The sequence below is a fragment of the Meleagris gallopavo genome, chromosome 4 (assembly GCF_905368555.1).
Source record: "Meleagris gallopavo chromosome 4, MGAL_WU_HG_1.1, whole genome shotgun sequence".
NCBI lineage: Eukaryota > Metazoa > Chordata > Aves > Galliformes > Phasianidae > Meleagris > Meleagris gallopavo.
Window position 1 is genome coordinate 44,446,038 of NC_139407.1, and position 20,902 is coordinate 44,466,939.

Consider the following 20,902-nt stretch of genomic DNA (forward strand, 5'->3'; position numbering starts at 1 on the left):
ATTAAGACATTCAGTTACTTGGAGATATATCTTTTGCTGAATCTTAATATCTTAGTGACAGAAAGATAAGCAGCACATTGCCAAACTGGATCCCCAACTAAGGCCATTAATGGTTACCTTTGATCCTAAAATTAAACATAAAATATTGCAGTAATTACAGAATTGCTATGTGGATTCTTTCAATATTTTTTTATAAACTACTCCTGATAATTGCTAGTTTATTACAGCTGAAAATATGATTTCGTATTTTCAAATGCTCATATTCACTACATAAATGCATTCAGTGTTCACTAGGCTGTCTAAATAAAGTTTCAAAAGAACAGGTCTTGTGGCAGAAAGAGTTTTAGTTATTAAGTTATTCCTAGTTCATGACCATCAGAATGAGAGTAAAGACAGTACCACACTTCTTTTTTTACCATAATGCTCAAAAATCCAACTGATGATTGCTTTGTGCATCCTCCCACAAGGTGCCTGGGCACTGTTGCAGACACGGGCTCTTCCACTAATAGCCATAGTGGGCTGGGCAGTGTGAAGGCTTAGCGTTCCACTACCAAATTCCCTAGACAAGAGCCTTCCTTTTCCTAACTCACCAGAGTTTCTTCTGCAGTATTTTAAAGGCTTTATGTTGTAATGGTACTGTTTTACCCAGCTTGGTGTTTCTAAGCCTTCTATTTGAATGCAAGGAAAGGCCTTTACACTAAGAATTTTTTCCTGTTCAGCAAGGAAAGGAAATGCTGTGGTGATTGATGAGGGAGCTGCAATTCCCTATACACACTGTAAAGTTTTCCATTAGGAAAATATTTGAATACCATTGTCTTTATAGATGCAAATGATTTTTTTTTATATATTTTTTTTTTTAGGAAACTATTCTATGATGGAGAACAAGAGTTAATATCTATAAAAAACAGTGTAACACCATTAGAAATATTTTCTTACAAGAACTTCAGTCTTCAAATAAATTATTTTTCTGAAATGACTACATGTGTATATTAATATACAAATATTCAAAAATAAATAATTTTCAGTAACAAAGCACAAACCAAAATGAACAATGCCTGGCCTAAATAAATTACGCCTGAAGTTTTCCAGGGGAAAAAAAAAAAAACATGCAGGACACTGTCCATGAATTTCAGTCAGTTACATAAGGCCTAGCTATGACATGAATATTTACTCAGTTTTTAAATAATTAGACTTCTTTTCTCCCAGCAATTCACTTAATACTTTTGTCTCCTCTTATGAAAGCACATACAGAAGTTTTATGAAGAGCTAGTGTCTCCACTTCTAAGTATATTTTTAAACAAAAGAAGTTCATTTTTCATTTTAAAAATTATTAAAATTAACTTGGTAAGCATATAGAAGTCAGAAGTATTTTTTCAATGTCTTAAATCTCTACAAATTAGAGAGCCATGCAGACCTCCAGCCATGGTTTTCTGCCACATGGGATTATTCTGTAACTATTATTAGCTATAAACATGCCAACACAGATCCTGGTACTAGAAAGACACAGATAACTGCTTAACTTTGTGCACCACAGTCATCTCGCTGACCTCAGGAATGTTATTAACAATGGCTGAAGGTAAGAATGTGCAAATAACTTTATGCAGAACTGAGCCTCATGCTGTTTGTGCCGTCCCATGTTATTCTTCTGGGTCATCCATCCAGAATGGATGGCAGAATACCTGCAAACCAGAATGTTTGCATGGGAAGTGTTTGTCATCTGTCTCTTGGCTCAGGGCTGATTTCAATCTTTGGACAGACTTTATAACTTCAGGTATGGATTTATGTTTGCTTTATCTCAGAAAATGCTGAGGAGTGACTTTTCTTCACACCAAATTCAGTTTAGCATTGTATGTACGTTTGACAATGTTTTACCCCTTTCAACATCTCCTTGCCAAAGACAATATTAAAATGCAGAGCCACAGCTACCTGCATGTGTCTATTTTTCCCAAAACACACATCTCTGTAAGCTACACAATAGCAGCACCACAGAAACATCTCAGTGCACAGTCCATTACAAGAACACAATGTGAGAGAGAACACAGTAAATAAAAACGCACTCCTTCAGAGAGGCAGGCACTTTATAAATAGCATATAGACAGACATAAATATAGCAATACACCGGATTGAAAATAAACTACCAAAATGAAACCCGATCCCCCCACTGGCTTTATTACAGGGCATTAAAAAGTCCTGAGAGGACCCTCTTGGTTGGTCATGCAGAGATTGATGCATATTTTCCTTATCTCTTTCTCAAGTTTCATGCTCAGAATCACAAACTCCAGAAGCACACATCACCCAAGCAGTTCCATCAGCAGGGAATGTCATCCTGTGTACCACAACCACACAGCTGTACTGCTGTAAGAATTCTGCTCCTTATGACTTTGCCAAAGACCAGGTGTGGATGACCCCGATTCTCTGAGCACCCACTGCTCCCACCAGCACTCAGCGGGAATGAAATCCCTTTACAAACATTCAGTAAACACAGAACACTCAGTAACAGTGAGGTCTCTGCGTGCATTTACAAAGGCAATGTTTAGGTATTTTGAATATTCTGGGAGAGTAAAATACGTTAAACTATTAGGACTCAGAATTGCTCGAGATCATCGCTTCAGAGTGCATACTTCATTTTTAATTAGCCATGCAATCACAGAGAAACTTGTTATTTCTGTTGTAAATTCCCCGCATGTCTCCTAAAAACTACCCTTCCCAAGTGCTGCTGCCAAGCCCAGCGCCAGCAACGCTGCTAGATGCTAGGGCTGCCTGCACCGCGGCCCCGCACTGTTACACGGGGAGCATGGAGGGCGGGGGGAGAAGTTAAATCTCGAAATCCCGAAATCCTTTCGTCCCGGGGAGGGTCAGCAGCTCGGCGGCAGAGGGTCACCTCTGTTCTCCGACATCGAGCTGCCAGCAATCAGGACGCTATTTTGCTATTTTTCATTTCTAATTTTTCGGCATTTGTATTATTATTTTTTTTCCTCCATCCTCCCTTCCCTTCCCCCAAAAGCCAGCCCTCGGGGCGAAGGGCTGCGGGGGGGATGGCAGCGGGGATTTCCGTGCTCCGAGCATCCCACCCGGCGGCCCGCCCCGCTCCTTACCTGCACCAGCGGGGCGGCGGCGGCTGCATCCCGGCGCGGAGGCGGCGCTTGGCCGTGCCGTGCCGGGCCGTGCCAACGGGGGGCCCTCGGCGGAGGGGAGAGAGGAGGGCTCGGCCCTCTTCTGAGGGCACCCCCTCTTGGCACGGCCCCGCTCCCCCCTTCCCCGCCCCCCGGAATGCCAAATGTTAACTCTTTTCCTTACCCCCGTCGCATCCTGCAAAGGAAAAAGGGAAGGATGAATGCTGCTGGAGCTGCTGATGGGAAGAGGGGGAAGCTTCCAGGGAGGAGGGGGGAATTAACCCTCGTGTAAAGGTTAAGCTCGCACTGACCTTTGTGGGTCCCTGCCAGGTTTTGCAGCACGAGCGTCCTCCCAGTGCTTGTGATGGGAGCTGGAAAATGGCAGGTTGTTTCTATACTTTCACACGTTTAGCCATATTTGTCAGAATAGCGAATGGAGACCCCAAGAGTTTTAGGGCTGCATAAACACCGAACATAGTTTGTCCTGTTCCAGGAGCTTATAGTTTAGATATGAGGTTACAGATAAATACAGAGAGAAGCATGAAAAAGCAACACAAGCTCATATTACAGGCACAGAACTCAGCACAGCATTGCACTGATGGCTCTAGAGGTGCTGAACTATTAAATGTTCTGTGTGGCCTCAAATCAGCTTTAAAGGTACCTGTAGACAGGATTAAAAGGGAATAGTGGGAACATGACTGTGTGTCAATAGGGTTTTCAAAATTGCTGAAGTGATTCAAGAACATGCATTGCTTTTAGTCTGACAAGCCCACCTAAAGCAAAAAACAACAGTAATACTGGAAGAGAAGAACAGGCTGAGAAAAACTACACTGGAGACATATGAAGCTAATATCCTGTTAAATATATCAAAGCCCTGGAGAAATGCTGAAGCCCTTGATCTTTATTATGAAGACATCCAACAGTCAGAGCTATTGGCTAACTCACAATTAACCTTCTTAACTTCTTCAAAGAGCTTTGACTGATTTATAAGACACAACTGAGCTTTACAGAGATTGTGTTGACATGTATCCTGTTATTCCATTCTTCCACATGCATCTGCTAATTTTGTTCTGTAAGGCAGTGTCAGGTAATTGTCTGGTACAAACTAGGGTCTGATACAGCCCAGTGCTCTCAGAAACCTTTTTTTTTTGTTTTTTTTTTTTTTTGCAAGATGCCATTAAATCTGCTGCATTTCTGTCCTCAGGTACCAGTACCAAAGCTGGTTCTAAGAAAAGGCTGCATAGTTCAGCACCCCCAGTAACTTCATACCTAAGTTTCCTAAAAAATCACTAAACTCTGAATACCATCTGGTCCAATTTATGTATTGACACCATTATTGGTTTGTTTTAAAATCTCTTCAACTTGAAAAAACTGCCTCTTAGAAAAAGATTCTGATGTAGACTTCTGTTGTGAATTCACTCAGACTTCTCCTTAGAATCTAATCTTTTTGGGGCACTCTACGGCCAAGACAGTCCTATAAACTCTAGCAACTTTCTCCTTTGGATGCATTTGAAGTAGATGATAATCATGTAGCCTAATGGGCTTTAGGGGAAAAAAAAAAGAAAAAAAAAAAAAAGAAAAAGAAAAAAAAAACAAACATCCACACAGGTATTATGGACTCAGCCTGATTTACAAATTTATGCAGAATAAAAATAGAATACTTTTTCCTTTGAAGTGCTAGGCATCTGTAATTGTATAATAAATTGCACTCCTTAGCAACTCCTCCTCTTTAAACAATTAAAAGACCTCATCAAAAACAATTTTTCTGTATTAAAAAAAGATTTAGGTCACTAAATTAAGTGACCAAAGGTTGGGAAAGCCAGAAGGCTACCCATGAAACCTTAATTCAGCCCTTTTGTGCGTGTGCTTTGCAACTCTGTACTTAATTATGAGCTTGTCTGCAGAATACCAGGCTCCACTTGGAGAATTTGAAATTATGTAGTGGCAAGCATGTGAGACTGGCTAATTAGGTCTCCTCCTGTGTTTCATCCATTTATTCCTTTGCTTTCTAGGGTCTCTTTTCTGCTTATCCCTTGTCACCTCTCATGTGGAAACTCTTCTTTGCCAGATCTGCCTGAAACTCACACCCTTAGATAAGAAATTTAATAGTGAATCAGGCAGCAGTTTTTACCTTAGGGTCACAGAGAATTCTAATTATTCCTTCCAAGGTTGTCATTTTCCTCCAAAGATGGAAAAAAAAAAAAAAAAAAAAGAGAAAGAAAAAGAAAAAGAAAGAAGACAAAAGGAAGGAAAACAAAGACAGGAGAAAACAGTAAAATGTAGGGAAATAAAAGTTTCCACGCTGATGCTGAAAGGAAATAAGAAATCGAGGTCAGTCTTCTCAAGTCATAGAGCTTCTTTCTTACAGAAATTGCCAGCTTTACAGAGAAGATAGTTGGAGATGAAAGCAAAAGGAAGGCATTCATTTTCCTGATGTCTTGAAGGGAATATAAATAATTCCGCGTTGACTTTGTAGACATTCTGGAAAATTGAGAAACTTTTGTTCTAATTTGTGACGAAAACTGTAGTTGCTGTCTGGTTCTCTTGTATTTATGCCTTGCCAATCAAAACCACTTTCTTTTCTGAGCCATGTATTAGAAAGAATTTTCACTTTTCGGAAGATTCTTTTTAATGGAGTAGTCATGAGTTAATAACTTACACTTCTGCTTGGTGAATTTGGTCTTCACGTGATTGTAATGTTACATTCAAATTATAATGGTTTTTATAAGTTTTCCAGTAGAACTAACAAAAAAAGGAACCAATGGCATTTGTGACGTTATCAGATGTACAAAGTTAACATTATTACTGTGAAGTTAAAGTGGTATTTTCACTTCATAGGACATTTTTAGCCTGAAAGCAACTAAAGCAGTAACTATTCAATATTCTTTTTCCTGGGATATGAAAATTCAAAGAAAATATGAGCTAGGAAAGTATACAATTTCCTAAATGAAATGCAGTTTCTGAAGCCTTAAGTTCCCTTAAGTATAATCATGCTTTGGCTTGATAGTCAATCTCAGTAACATAAAACTTGCATTCTCAAAATTGGTACTAAATCTCCTGAGAGCTTCAGGATTGAGAGGCTTCCTTTGTTTTCTTTGCAATCATTAGCACTAGAAACGTCATTTCTTGAATGAAATAACATTCTCTGCTTCTTATTTGTTTCCTGGTGTTTTAGTAATAATAAATATCCTTAAAATCATGCTAATATTTCATGTTAGGTCACAATACAGAGTATAAGAAATCAAAGCTAATTTAGTAAAAGTGCAACAGGTGACAGTGCTATGGTCCAGTAAAATTAAATACTCAAGACTCCAGTGACATAACTGCACATATATTTTTTCACATATGCTTAGTATGCAAGCAAGCTCATCTTGTGGGAGATGTTCAGTGTGTGGCCTTCATAACCTACCTCACAGATTTGCAGTGGGGATTTACTAGTTAAGATTTGTAAAGTGCTTTGAAAATTATAAAGCTTCAAGTTGTGTAAGTGGTAAGCACTATTATTTAATACTAAAATATTACAACCAAGCCTCACAGGCCTTCACCTTACCACACAAGCCTTTGTGAGGTCAGTATGGATGTTGCAAGAGGTAAGGCAAGCAGAACTGATCACAGGAGAGAGAAATTTCTTTCTTAATTCACTGTCAGAGATTGATCTGAAACACAACTCTAAAGGTGTTAAAGAGAGACTAACTGAAAAATAAATGTGAAAAGCAATAGTATATAAATCCACATAAAAATATAGTACTTCTTAAAGTGCCAGTTCCTTACTTATTCTGTATAACGTCTTAACCAAGTAACCTACTGACCGTTTTCTAGGAAACACAATTCAGACCCCGAATGCATAGATGGATCGACTACAACACTGATATCAGCTGAAATGTTTCCAAGTGACAGTAAGAATGGGCAAAATCTATGCACTGATAAGTTGTACTTCATGCATATTTTAGGTTTGACTTAAATCAAGTAAAAACTAGTTAAGTAAAAGTTTTGAAAGAAAGATGAACACAGAAAAACTTGTCTATCAATCAGATTGAGAACACCTTCTTTGACAGGTTTTTTGTTAAATTTTATTTCAGTTTCATCTTTCCTCTTGCTTGTTTTACAGTTTTCAGAAGCAGAAGTTAAAGAAATATACTTGGATGGATTTTGAGGTTGTTACTTGATTGTCTGCTTATTGTGGAGGGTTCTTTTCATTTGGTTTGTTTGTAGGTTTGGTTTGTTTGTTGAGTTTCCTTTTGTTTTTGCAGTATCAAAGGGACAGAGCGTTTCTTAATAAGGTAACATATAATAAACAACATGAATGTATAATAAACAACATATAATGTATAACGTATAGCAACGTATAACATATAACGTATAATAAACAACATGAACGTATAATAAACAACATGAATGAATTTGGTGCCTAACTATCTTGAACGCAGGTGAACACAATTGTTTCAGGACTGCTGGCATCAATGCACTATAGATGTTAGGGTGGTATATTGTCAGACACTGAGCAGCGTCCCAATATCCTGAAGCAATAAAACCCTATTTGGCATGCAAGGAAGGAGAGTTGGATTTATTTATCTTATAAGGACTAATTACTATTCATTGGCAGTCTCCATGCAGGACAAAGCCCTCAGTACTTAAATTTCTTGCCTCTGCAAAAATGATGCAAAAAATGATGCAAAAAATGATGCAGGCATTCCACGAGGACAAGTGATTTTCAAGCATTTGCATTTTCTCTCTGTGGCTAAGAATAAAGATTACTTTCCTGCAGCATTTTGACATTTTGATCTGAATTGAAGCATATAATAAAAATTCATTTCAATGAATGTTCAAGTATTAACTGAAATTCAGTATCGGAGAGAAGTAAAGGTAAGAAGATGCAAAAAGAGAGTGAAAAGTGCACTACTAAAGCAGATGCATATTCTTGAGGGATATGGTTTAGCGAGAACTATCGATGATAGGTGGATGGTTGGACTGGATGATCTTGTAAGTCTTTTCCAACCTTGGTGTTTCTGTGATCCTTGCCCTTTTCTGGGTGGAGGAAGTTGCAGGCCTCTACTGCATCTACTTCTCTTTGAAAAACAAACTTTGCTACCTGTATTTAGATATTTACAGTCTTTGTGTCACAGGAGTTAAATTATTTGTCTCCAAACACACAAAAAGTCCATGAAAAAGCCAGAGCTCATTTTAACTTTCTAGACACCAGTCTCGATCCCCTGTAAACATTCCATCTAGTAATAGCTTAAAGTAGACTTGAACTGTAGGTGTACATTGTTCACAGAAAAAACTGGCTATATAGGATGGCAAATTTCACTCTACATGCTTTGTTACCAAGGTCTTATCAGTTTTTTGTCCAGATATCCCAGGTGATGAGGGAAAACTGAGATTATAAACCTTATTCAGACTCAGCTCCTAAAACTCAGAAGAGTCCCAAGAGTTTTAGGGGTTCTTTGTTCTGATTCAGACTCAGTTTTCCAGTCCTCTATGTCCTTCTTTTCAGTTCTTTCCAGTCCTCTACTCACTTCCGCAGTTATTCTTCAACCTCATTGTCAAAGCTGAGGCAAGAAAAGCAACTCAGCTGTAATATTACTTTCTTTTGTCTCTCAAGAACCTTTTTCTTGGACTTCCTTATTGCCTTCTCTTTTATTTATAGAGTTTTAAATCATACAATGGCAGCTATTCATTCACTTTGGATGCAAATTATGGGTTATTTATGCTGTTGCTCATACTAATAGCAAACTGCTTGACCTATATTAGTATTCTTAATGCTCATTTTGGCAGAAGTGAAATTATTGTGTTTCTGAATGGGCAGGAATTTACCAGATGCATTACAAATCTAATTAGAATTTAAACAAAATACAGATGGGTCTTTCGATGCCTGAGCTACTGGGTTTGAATGACTGCTATCAATTTAATATACAGCGCTGACACAGTTTGGAAATAGTTGTATGTGGCTTAGTTTTCACGTGATTTTAGTGTACTGAGCAATACTGAAACACTGCAAAAACAGAACCATAAACAAGTGATTTTGAATGCTGCTTAAAACCAGTATATAGTATATAGCATATAGCATATAGTATATAGTATATGGTATATGGTATATAGTATACAGAAATGAAGTCATTTCTGGTAAGCTGACATTTACGAGAAATTTTACTGTTCAAATATGCTACAGGAATAAATATGGTGTTTTGTCCGCTTAGTAATTTTTCTGTTCTCATTGTACCATCCACTATGCCAAAAAAAAAAAAAACAATGAATGCTTGTTTTTAAAACTATTTCTTAGCAAATATTGGAGTTTCTGAATGAAAATTATGAACAAATCTTTGCCCAGAAAAGGTAAACAATTGACCTGAAAAGGTAAACAAATTCCTAAGATTAAACTAAAACAGGTTTTCTATAATGTTTATGAAATCACACTTACTGTAGCTGCATTACTAGTTTTGCTTCATTTAGAAAATTGTGGTGATTATCAGAATAAAATTAGGTACAATGGATCACTACATTTGAGCCTGGTACATCAAGTCATCTCTTGCTTCTCCACATCCAAAAAAACTTGCCTTCTTATTGCTAAGGGTGTAATTCTTCTATCTTCAAGGACCACTCCAACAGGAAAATATAAGAAATTCTTGATAGGAGTCAAATAACTTTTCACTACTAACTATTTAAATTTTCTTATAGATAGAAGCTGTAAACCTTCTTAATGTTAGTTCAATGGTAACAAGGTACAAAGTAAGAAAAGAGCAATAATTTATGCTATTTTTCTTCTTAAAACTTAGATGTCTTTTCCTATACTGTACATAAACTTTGAGAGTGGATTTCCATATGTGAATGTGAGATTTTTTCTAAATTCTGAAGGATTTTTTATATAGACTGAAAAATTCTGTGGGAGAGAAGTTCAGAATATACACGCTGGGCTGAACTATCTACCAGAAGTATTGTAAATTTGACAGACTCCTTAGCTACTTCTGGTCCCCTGAGCTTCCAGTGAAACTATTTTCCTAAGAGTGTTGTCTTCCTTCTTTTCTTCTTACTCCCTGGGACTCCTTTCCGTATGTACCCACATCTTGCAGCTATCAAGAACAAGCAAACAAAAATGTTCATCCCAACCCAACACATGGGCTCTGATTTCCACCCATCAGCATATTTTAGTGATGGGAGTGGGGTTAGTCTCACTGAATTCCTCCTGGCCATCGAGGAGCAGAAAATATATGCAACACACCCCAGTTAGACCCTCCTATCCCAACTGCATGACAGGTAGGAAATGAGTCTTGTGTTAACTGCATGTGTGTGTATTCTGGGTGGAAGCACTGTGATAGTCTCTATTCCAGATTTACATTAATTAGTTTACTAAAGCTGCAGTTTCACTTCCCTTACATGTCTGAAGTTAGATCATAATACCAGCACAACAAAATGCATTACAAAATTTTGAGAGACTTTGAAGTTGTCAGCCATTTGAAACTTACCCATGCAACTCACTTTCTGAAGACTTTCAGACATATCTTTTGAAGCAGAATGTTGTTCTGCTCAATGTCATCACACAGGAGAAGTCAACATTATTCTCTGTGGGTCACGCTTGAAGCTTTTAGGCCTTGACAGAGCAACCACTAGCATGAAAAGCACCTGAAATTAGAAGTAAAAAGAAGTGGTTAGAATGTAGTCCCCAAAAGCCTCTGCACCTGAAGTATCCCCAGAACACTGAAAAATACAGTGTAGGAACTATACAAGATTTTTGTCCATCTGTAGCAGCCTGTGGAGGCCCAGCAGGATCCCCATGATCACCACACATGGCATTAATGTTATGACACTAAATTTAGACCTTTCAGCTGAGCCCTAGTGTCTTCATTTGAGTATCTTAGGATCTTCTTAATCAATAAGAGATCTATTCAGATCTGTTCAGCTGGAGATCACAGTGCAGATCAAATGAAAAATATAGGTATGGTAAGAATCTCAAGACTAGACACAGTCCACAAGTTTGCACATGTTACTAATGTGAGGTATTCACTGTGATTTTTACACTGCTGTAATAAACATAAGTATCCCAGCTAGAAACTTAACTTGCTTTCTTCACTGTACTACATATAGATTAAATTTAAATACTTGTGGAAGCATGTAATTTGTTGAGTATAAGTACAATTGTAGCCATCTCTACTACAGGATTATTAGTTCAGTTGTGTTACTTCACAGTTTGCTTTATACCATTTGTTAATTTATAATAGGAACACACACTCATCAGAAATTTTCAGTGCTTTTCTCCCCACATCATGGTATTTTGCCTAGTTTCTGTTTGGTTTTGTTGCAAATAAATATTTTTGGGTTTTATGTGTGGCTTCTTTGTTCATTTCACTTTGTTTTTCTATTCTCAGCAGATTTTCAACCTGTACTCATTGATTAACCATCTGAGTCACAGAGCAGCCCTTCTAATCAACACTGTAGCCTTTATAATATCCTCATAAAGGACGCCGCAACTAACAAATTTTGATTCTAGACATTGGGAAGTTTTATCTATCTAGTCACTCTATAGCTAGCAATATGTCACTGCTGTGCTGCTTGCCCTTACTGATTACCTTTGCTTCCACAAAGGAAATCTAGGTGAAAGTGCTAAGCCTCCTGTCAGAGATAACTGGACTCCACAGAGAGGAAGCTGACAGAGGAAAAGCACAAGATCATCAGCTAGGAGGATAACTACTGTTATCATAATACCTACAGCATCTTCTCCAAGGTGCAGTATCTGATATCTGCATCTGTATGCATCTTCATCTTACAGAAGCAGCCACTTTTTAGCAAGGGATGCCTTAAATCAGCATGCAGTCAAGGACAAGTGAAGTATAAAATTATATTACAGAACTGAGTTCATTCCTTTCTACTTGTAATGCATATACTTGTGATGATTATGTTCACTTCTACAACACTTCTTCAAGAAGGAGCAACTCCTTACCATCTGAAATCAGCTAAACAATTAATTTAAAAATCTCTGAATATTTTACATTTTGTACGAAGTCTGGCAAAATATATATATATGCACTTATACATTACATATACATTACACACTGCTTTCTCTTATTTGTAAGAAAGCCTTGTTTGCAAATAATTTTGTTTTTCTTTCTCAGTTTTTCAAAACTATAACATCTCTACATTTGAAGACTCGCTCCTTAGAATTCCAAATTTAAATATAATGAAGAAAATGTAACCCTTTGTGTTTTTCTCTATCCATACCACACCAAATCTCAAGCCTAATATTAAAAGACCATTCCTTTCAGCAACATCAAAACATAATGTTTCTTAGCCTTCTCATTCCAGGAAACTCAGAGAAGAGATTTCAGCAAATTAAATCCAACAAGAACACATCAAAAGATATTTGATTTGCCATCTCGATAAGTTTTAATTGATTAATAGCATCTTCTGTTTATTCTGTCAATAATTTTAACTTACTACAATTTTAACTGAATATCAGCAAATTATTTCCTTAGCTGTTTATTTGTCAAAATATATTGTTATTATAACAAAGTAGGATCTATTCATTCCTATTTTATTTCTCAGTGAAAAAGCTAGTGTCTCTGATGGCTCTGACTGCATTCACTTAGTACCTAAAGCTACTTGTCGAACTGGGTGGTGTTTCCTACTTAGCACCCCAGTCTCACAGTACTGTAGAAAAGGGACAGAGAGATAGACAACTAACTCCACAGGGAAATGTGTCCTGTTCTAAAAAAGCTGGAATGATTTGCATTTCATAATTGCCTACTACTATCTGCTAATAGACTAATTTATCAGACTAAATTGGAGTACATATATAATGCTTGGCAGCTTTGATCATCTAAGAGGAATACAGCCCCAATAAAGCATTGTGATTCAACTAAAAGAAATGATTAAGAGCAAGACTACTGTGTTATACTTCTTCCTAAACCTGAAAGACAGCAAAGAGCAAATGCAGCCAGATTTCACTACTACTACTATTCAGCAGTGCTTTCTGTTGATTAACTAGTTACTGGCTACCAGTTCAAACTTGCCTGAAGAAATTCAGTGTAAGCAAGCAAAATCAAGTTGTTTGAGAGTGAACATAAATTACTGGCATTCTTTGTCTTTGGACGATTAAGGGGAGAGATCAAAGTACTTATCCAAGGACCAAATTTAGACTCTGAGTTGGCAATGTATTACATCTGATTATCTGGACACAAGTCTCCAGTCTTCCTTGCTGTATACGAGCTATATAGATGCCTGTTTAAAAGCCTTAACAGGTGTTTCAGCAAGTTTTAATTTTATGTAATTTAAATGTAATGTTCAAATGAATTTTTAATTTGCCACTAAAGCCTGGGGTTTGTTAACCATTTACAGTAACACATGACAGGAGTTCTGTCATCTCTGACTGATTTGTCCTTAAGATCAATAAGAAATTTTCAGAACCTTGAGATAAGCTAAACTGTGTGCCTTTGTAAAGTAAGTCTCTTTAAAGATCCGGAAAGCTGGCTCTGCTCTTTCAAAAAAACTTATGATTTTACATATACGCTTCTTAGGAAGGATAATTTTAAAACAGAAAATCTACCAACCGTATCAGCTAGACAGAGGTTCTTTTTATACGCAGTAAGAATAATGGTGTTGCCTGACTCAAATACCAGTCTTTGCTGTCCTTGCTGTTTGTATGCAAGTTACTGCATTCCTTTGCTGAAAAGGAAAGAATGCGACCAACAGATTTTTCTGCTTATAAAGAAAAGGTATATGCAGAAGTTTCGCTTTCTTTTGTCATCATCAAGCAGCTTAGTGAGAAAGATGTTACCTGTAAAGCTACATAAAAATGCAAGAGCAATTTCAATCTAGACAGTTATGTTCATTAAGTATAAAAGCAACAGTGATATACAACAAAAAAACTGTGTGAGTTTTCATCTTTTATCAATTTCTCGCAATTCTCTAGGAGTTTTCTAGGAGTTTTCAGCAGTGTTTCTAGAAACAGGAGCAATTTCAGTTGTAGGTAAAAACATTTCAGTTTAGACTCGGACAGCTCTGTTCTAACTTCCTCTCTCTCTCCTGGCTTCTGAGGGACAATCTTGTTCTATATTCTCAGGTTGCTTTCTTCAACCCCTGCCTCCTACCACAAATGCACGAAGTTGCATTTCCAGGATCACTTACTGCTGTTGAAATATATTTATTCTTGTCTTGCCTGCCTGTAAATACATTTGCAGTTCCCTAATGGCTCTGATATCTTTGTTAATCATTTTCAGCAGAATTTCAGCACAAGAGTCTTAATTTATCTTCCAAAGATTCACATTCACAGGTATAACACAGTCAACACTTGAGTTAGTTCACATAAATCCTAGTCTAGATAATTTTGCACTAATCTTCAGATGGCTTTATAGACATAGCCACAGTGGTTTCTTTCCAGCTCTCAGTGGCCAAGGAGAGCACTGAAAATTAGCTTTACTGAATATGAGGCTGAAGTTTTGAAACAAAGGGACTAAGGTACAATTCCAGGAATTGTACATGGATAAAGAGCCAAATAGTTCAGACTTAGTGAAGTAACTCCTACAGAAAGGTAAATGTTTCTCTGAAACATGACTCAAGTTTCCTGATAGTTAGCTGAAGACAAGATATACGTGCTACAAATACTGTCCTTATGTGCTTAAATCTTACCATATGGATGAGCTTTGGCAGAGGCCACGCTGTTAATGCCAACAGACAGATGAATGTCTGAAGGAGCGGGACTTTCAGCGATGAGTACTGCAACATCTACATCTGCCTCAAGGAAGTGATCCATCTGTATTCTTAGCCAAAGTCAATTTATTAAGGGACATTGCCTTCTGTCTTGATTTCATACCACTCTTTGCAAGAGGATTAGTCTAAATTTCCTGTCTTTCCCTGTTATATAAGCTTCCTCTGACTTAAAGCTTACTTCAGCTTCTTAGATAAAGATACATCTTTCTATAATTTATATGCAGAAATCAGTTCTACATTTCAGTCTCATTTAGTCATTTCTGTAAAAGTATTTGAAAGGGATAATAAGATTAAAATATTTTAAATAAAATAGGAAGCATTAATTATCTGCCTTATTTTATGCTAGAAATTAGGCATATATAATTACAATGGAAAATTATCTAACAGTGTACCTGACTCATTCTCCATTATATTATCAAAGTTAGAAACAGCCTTACTAAGTGTCCAGGGAATAAGAAATGCTAATTATATTGTCTGGCTCTGAGTGCTCTGGTAGTACTTTACAAAAATAAATAGCTATTGTATGTCGCCTATTTAATGTAACTGGGCTACATGAAAAGAAGTTTAGAAAAACTCTTATGTAGAGTTTTCTATTTAAAGAATCTTTCTAAATTCAGCAAAGAATAATCTTTTTAAAAATGTGTTTGATTGTTTTTCAGGCTTTTCTGATTGATTTGGCATGCAAGAGAGTAATCTAATTGTTACCACTGTGATGAAGTTGTTTTGAACAGAATCCAACATTCTTGATAAATCCTCTTGCTTTTTTGGTTTGTTTTTCTTAATTGCCAACAGATTTCAACTTAAATATGTAATTCATATTATGAATATGCAGAAGAATTGAAAGCTTTTAGATTTTTTATGAGACTATCCTGGAATGGATGGGCTAATGGACTCTGTGATTTATTTTCCTTAAACAAAAGAAAAAATCATATCTTATTCATCATCTGTCACTCAAGCCAGAATTTTCTTTGTTTAGTCTCAACCAAAGCAGATAGAATTCCTAATCTGACTAATTTTTCTTTATACTTTACCTACCGCACACACAACATTTTTCATACAAGAGAAGCAGTGAGGAAAATTTTAATAGCAACACACTATGTTTTTATATACCAGCAATGAGAATAGCCTCTTTTAGAGACATTCAAAAACTTCTTGATAACAAGTATGACGTTTACTAAATAAATGCAGCAGCTGCTTCTGTAACGGAGGGGCAGAGACTCAGAGGCTATGTCCTTCAGGTCCTCTGAATATGAGTTAGAGAGCAAGGAGGTAAAGAAGGCTATAAATTTAGCAGGAAAAGAGGAGCAAGGTCTCAGTATCTATGCCATATCTCAGATATGAGTTATACATTCCTGTTTCTTGGCAACTGATGATCTGCGGAATCTTGCTAGCAGTGAAGACTACAAGTCAATTCTTATATGAAAATATGTCACACCAAGAAAGAAGGAGGTCAGTTTGGCTCAGATGTTAGATTTTTTTAAATCTTAATGTTCTTGGTGGTATTTCAAAGACTTTTTACAGTATTTAATCCTCCTCTCTGTGCAATATTTTGGTTTTAAGAAATCCTATGGTTCTCTTTGGAAGTTGGCTGAAAATTACTAATGGGTTCTTATAATTTTATTTTATTTTTTTTATAACATGCCCTAGAGGTTTAGTGAAAATCCTGAAGGAAACTTTGGCAGTGCCCAAGCTAAGCAGCAAGAAGAACACATAACAGTTATGTGTTAGATCTTCAGTGGTCATTTGTACTTTTCCAGACCCTGAAAATGTAAGAAAACTCAAGAACAATGTTGTTACCATACCTTCTAATGTCATTGATTTTGGCAGCTAGATCCATGAGAAGAAAAGGTCTCCCACACGATCATTACACAGAAGACAGTTTTACTTTCTCAACCTTAATATACTGCTTAAAAAGAACAAAATTTATGTTTTACCCTGTTCCACAAACAACATAACCAGCAAACACTTTTTCCTAGTTGCTGTAGTATTATTGCCTCTTTAATCATCTTTTATTCCTTATCTATGTAGCAAAGTGTCTGAGTGCTTTCAGGCGTTCAGGATATGGGAAAGATGTGCATGAGTGACATACAAAATCAGAGCTGTAGAGTCACTGTGCAATCTTCCATTGTATTTCCCAGCATGCTCCCTGACTGGGCCACAATGCTACTTCAAGCCTGCTGTGTGTGTCACATTTTTAGCTAAAACACAAAGAACAGAAAAAATAGATTGCCATTTCCTTTCTCTCTGAAGGTGTGGGAAGAACCACAATTTTGGCCCCATCCCTCTCTCATCTTCCAGGTTGTCACTGTCCAAAACCATGTAGGCATGCTTATGAAGACCAGCTCTAGCAATAAGCTAAGATGAAGCCAGGCTGCTTTTGTTCAAAAGCATCGTTGTGTCTCTGTGCTGCATCTCCCAGTTTATCTGTCTTTAAATAGGTTTTTGAAAAGCATAGAGCCACACCTGACTGCTCAGCCACTGTTCCAAGTGGAGTCTGTTCTCCTGCAGATGAGCTGTGCTTTGAAGAACAGCTGGACTCCTGTGATAGGCATCTTAGCTAAAGCACTTGCACAGATATACAGAAAGCCCATCTGCCAGTGAATAACAGATTCAACTGTAATGCATCATGCCAACTCGACTATTTACTGTCATGTGTTTCTGACGTATATGTTCTTTAAAAAAAAAATTGACCTCAGGCTACCTTATGGAATTCAGGGATTTCAGGGATTGTATCTAGACTCACTCATATACATACAGTAGACTCTTATGACCTCTCTCAGAAATGTGCATATCACAGAGTACTGCTTCCTCTCACTGATCCAAGAAAAGCCTCCCAGTCAAAAAGAGGAAACTCACAAACTGAAATGAAATACTATTTCAGGCTTCAGAATGCCTTCATTCAAAAGATGCAGGAGGCATCAGCTTCCTTCTCACTACTTCTCTGAGACATTAGTCTGTGCTCCTGATAAATATATTCAGTCCTACAGTATGGATTGAAAGCCACATTTAGAGATAAGAAGAAAACAGTACATTCTAAAGTCAAAATACATCAACAGATACTTCGCTGCTTTTGTATTTGAAAGTATTTAAGGAGTACAATTAAACTTCGAAAGTCTAGACTTACTCTCTGTTCCTCTTCAAAAACCCCTAAAGTCATAACTACCAACGCTGAAGAAATAACTACCAACTTTAAAGAAATGAAGCTTTCTAACTGTTGAATAATAATCACTGTTCCAGTGAAGCAAATGATGTGCATAAAGATTTCCATGTCTGTACATTTTGCAGAATTCCAATTTACTGAGATACCATATTGAAGAAGCATGTCCTGTTAAAATCTTTCTTAAGCAGCTGTATGAATGGTTATTCGCATGATTAGCAGACTATTCCTCCATGACTTTAACTTCAGTGTTCTGGAAAACATAAATGACATTACAAGAAGGTAGTAAAAGTATTATAAAAATGAGTCATGAGACCAAGAACTGCAGGTGATATTTGCTGAGAAACATTTTAATATATTTCTGAGTGCTGCATGATGATTACTGCTGCTTGCACAGGGGAAAAGGTGAGTCTTGCATAATAACTGTAAGTATCTTGAAGTTACTAGTTCTTTAATTACAGCAATTCTCCCACACAAGTTTTGAAAATACCCAGTATTCTACTCAGTTATATAAAATTTCAATTTAGATGGCAATACTTAAGAGATTTCAAGGTAAGAGGGAGTTTCCAGTGTCTACTTAAAGGCCTGAAAAATGTTTTGCCATAGCCATGATGCTTAATTTCAGGGTGTTATTATCAACGAAACTGTATATTGCATCTACTTTAATAAAAACAAATAAACATTTTGGAATGGAAGTATTCAAGCACCTCAAAATTATCTGGGGATTTGATCTCATTATACCCTCATCATTACCTTAGGTCTCCAAATACTCAGAAGTAAAGACTAATGTCTCATATTCCTGTAAATTGTTCTTGTGTGTATAGCACCTGAACCTCTACCTATCTCACTGTAAACTGGAGGGAACTGCACTGAGATCAGTGGGGCTAGAATAAGAATTTCCACAACTGTAAGGTTAAGTAAGAATTTACCTTCTGGAATAAATAAATAAATAAATAAATAAATAAATAAATAAATAAATAAATCAATCAATCAATCTATATCTGCTCCCCAGGTATTTTGCCTTTCTCAAATTACCTAATAAAATTTGCACAAATATATTTTTTGAATGAATAAATGCTGCTATTTATGAGCTACTATCAACTTAAAATGCCCTGAAATCCAAAAGAAGAAAATATCAAGAGGCACCCCAGCAGGTTCTATACTGAAGCTGACAGAAAGCAAACTGTTTTCAGTTCTTCTACTGGTGAATTATTCAGTTATTTTTATTGATGTACTTAAGAATTTTTGATAATCGTTACAAATACTTGAAATCCTTAAGGTGTCTCTGTTTTTAGTTTTTATATGTGATAATATTGATATATCTGTAAATACAGTAATCATCAAGTAGAACTCAGAATAACATACAGGTTTTGCAAACAGCTTAAAGAATGAGCTAACAGGAGTGATAATCTAGCATTATTTCATTCTGGCTGAGGAAGACTCCTTCCTCTTTAAACAGTGAGGTTCTTTGTGACTGTACCTAATGATATTTATTTTCTTCTGATAGGCTTCACTTTACATTCACTTAAATATACTTAAATACAGGCAAGTTAAAGAATTAAGATCAAGCAAATCATAATGAAATAATCCCTTCTAACTTTACTGTTCTACTGGAAAATTCTGCTGATCAAAAAATTCCTGAAACTATCCTTTTTCATCACAAAACTACTTTCATGTCGCAAATCATGTGGGATGACTACCAGAAAAGGAAGTTGCTTTATATATTCAAGATTCTACACATCTTCCAATTATTTAACATAGCTTTTCATGAGAAATGTACACGCTGCCATGAAGAGTTTAATTTCTCCTTTTTGTTTAGATCATGTCATACCTAAGTTGAGGAGATAATTTGGGCTTCCAAATGTTAGTACCAGCAACTCATTTTATATTCTGAAATCATTCTGTCAATTCCTGTCTATTGCAGATTTTTGAGGTGCCCTAGATGCCTATGGAAAATCTTACATTTAATATTAAATTTTCTGTAAATAATGGATGAGTTCCTGCCTACATTGGAATAAACTGTAATTTGATTTTAAAGGACACTGACTTTAGCCCAACATGCAGGGCATGACAAGTAAAATCATAGTAATTCCTCTCTAGTATAATTATACACCTTAGAGAACGCTTACACTCAAAATCAGTTCGGCCTTTGACTTATACTCTTTTATACATCAATTTATCATTTAAAATATTCAAAGATCACAAATAATATGTTCTGAATATTCAACTATTTTTTTCTGTTCTGCAGAAGCTTGTAAGAAGTGAGAAAGAGATACCGCAAATTACTGTGGGCATGACAATCAAAAAATAGAAGACCAAATAAATATCACATTTACATACCTTACAGTGAATTCAAAATGAAGATGAAATTATGCCTGATTGTGTCTATTTAACATTATGAAAAGGTGATTAAAAACATAGGGGGACTTGCATTTGGCATTGAAATTGCGAGACATGTTCAACCTTTAAGAACCATAAGAGTTGAAGAAATAGGATACAAATGTTGAAAGTAAATAGCTGAAAAACTGGAGAGACAGAGAGATTTAGCTAATATCCTTTTGACATCAGAACATCATGGGCATTTTGTTGTAGTATCACAAATGTGAGAGCATGTTCAATGTGAGAGCATGTTCAAGTGTGAGAACTGATGATATCTGCATTAGCTGAGAATGTACCGGTAACCTAGGACTAGATTGTTTCACACAAAGCACAGTCTGTAACACCATTTATCATATGATTGCCTCTTCTCAACTTAAAAGTACCCAGCAAGAAAGAGACAAGCTCAATTTTAAAACAAAATCCACTGCAAGCCACCTTTAAGTCCATCATGAACTCTTGTTGGAGTTTCATGTAATCTTAGTTCTCCTATCACTTCTCCTAAATAATTTCTCTCCATTCTGGAAGAACAAGGACAAATGCTTGTATATTCAGCAGT

General features: G+C 36.4%; 1 protein-coding gene across 6 annotated transcripts in view; it reads right to left on the reverse strand.

Moving 5' to 3' along the window:
• TRMT9B (tRNA methyltransferase 9B (putative)) overlaps positions 1-20,902 on the reverse strand; it is a 102,150-nt gene that overhangs the window by 14,762 nt on the left and 66,486 nt on the right. For 3 of the 6 annotated variants that reach the window (XM_085223105.1, XM_085223104.1, XM_085223103.1), the window contains 3 exons: positions 10,574-10,730; positions 3,425-3,484; positions 3,298-3,309 (listed from right to left, as the gene is read on the reverse strand). In XM_085223105.1, the coding sequence (XP_085079231.1) occupies positions 3,298-3,308 (11 nt within the window). In that variant the 5' untranslated portion in view covers position 3,309; positions 3,425-3,484; positions 10,574-10,730. Of the gene's footprint in view, positions 1-3,095; positions 3,277-3,297; positions 3,318-3,424; positions 3,485-10,573; positions 10,731-20,902 lie in introns of those variants that run through there. The other 3 variants (XM_085223108.1, XM_085223107.1, XM_085223102.1) reach the window with 3 other exon arrangements.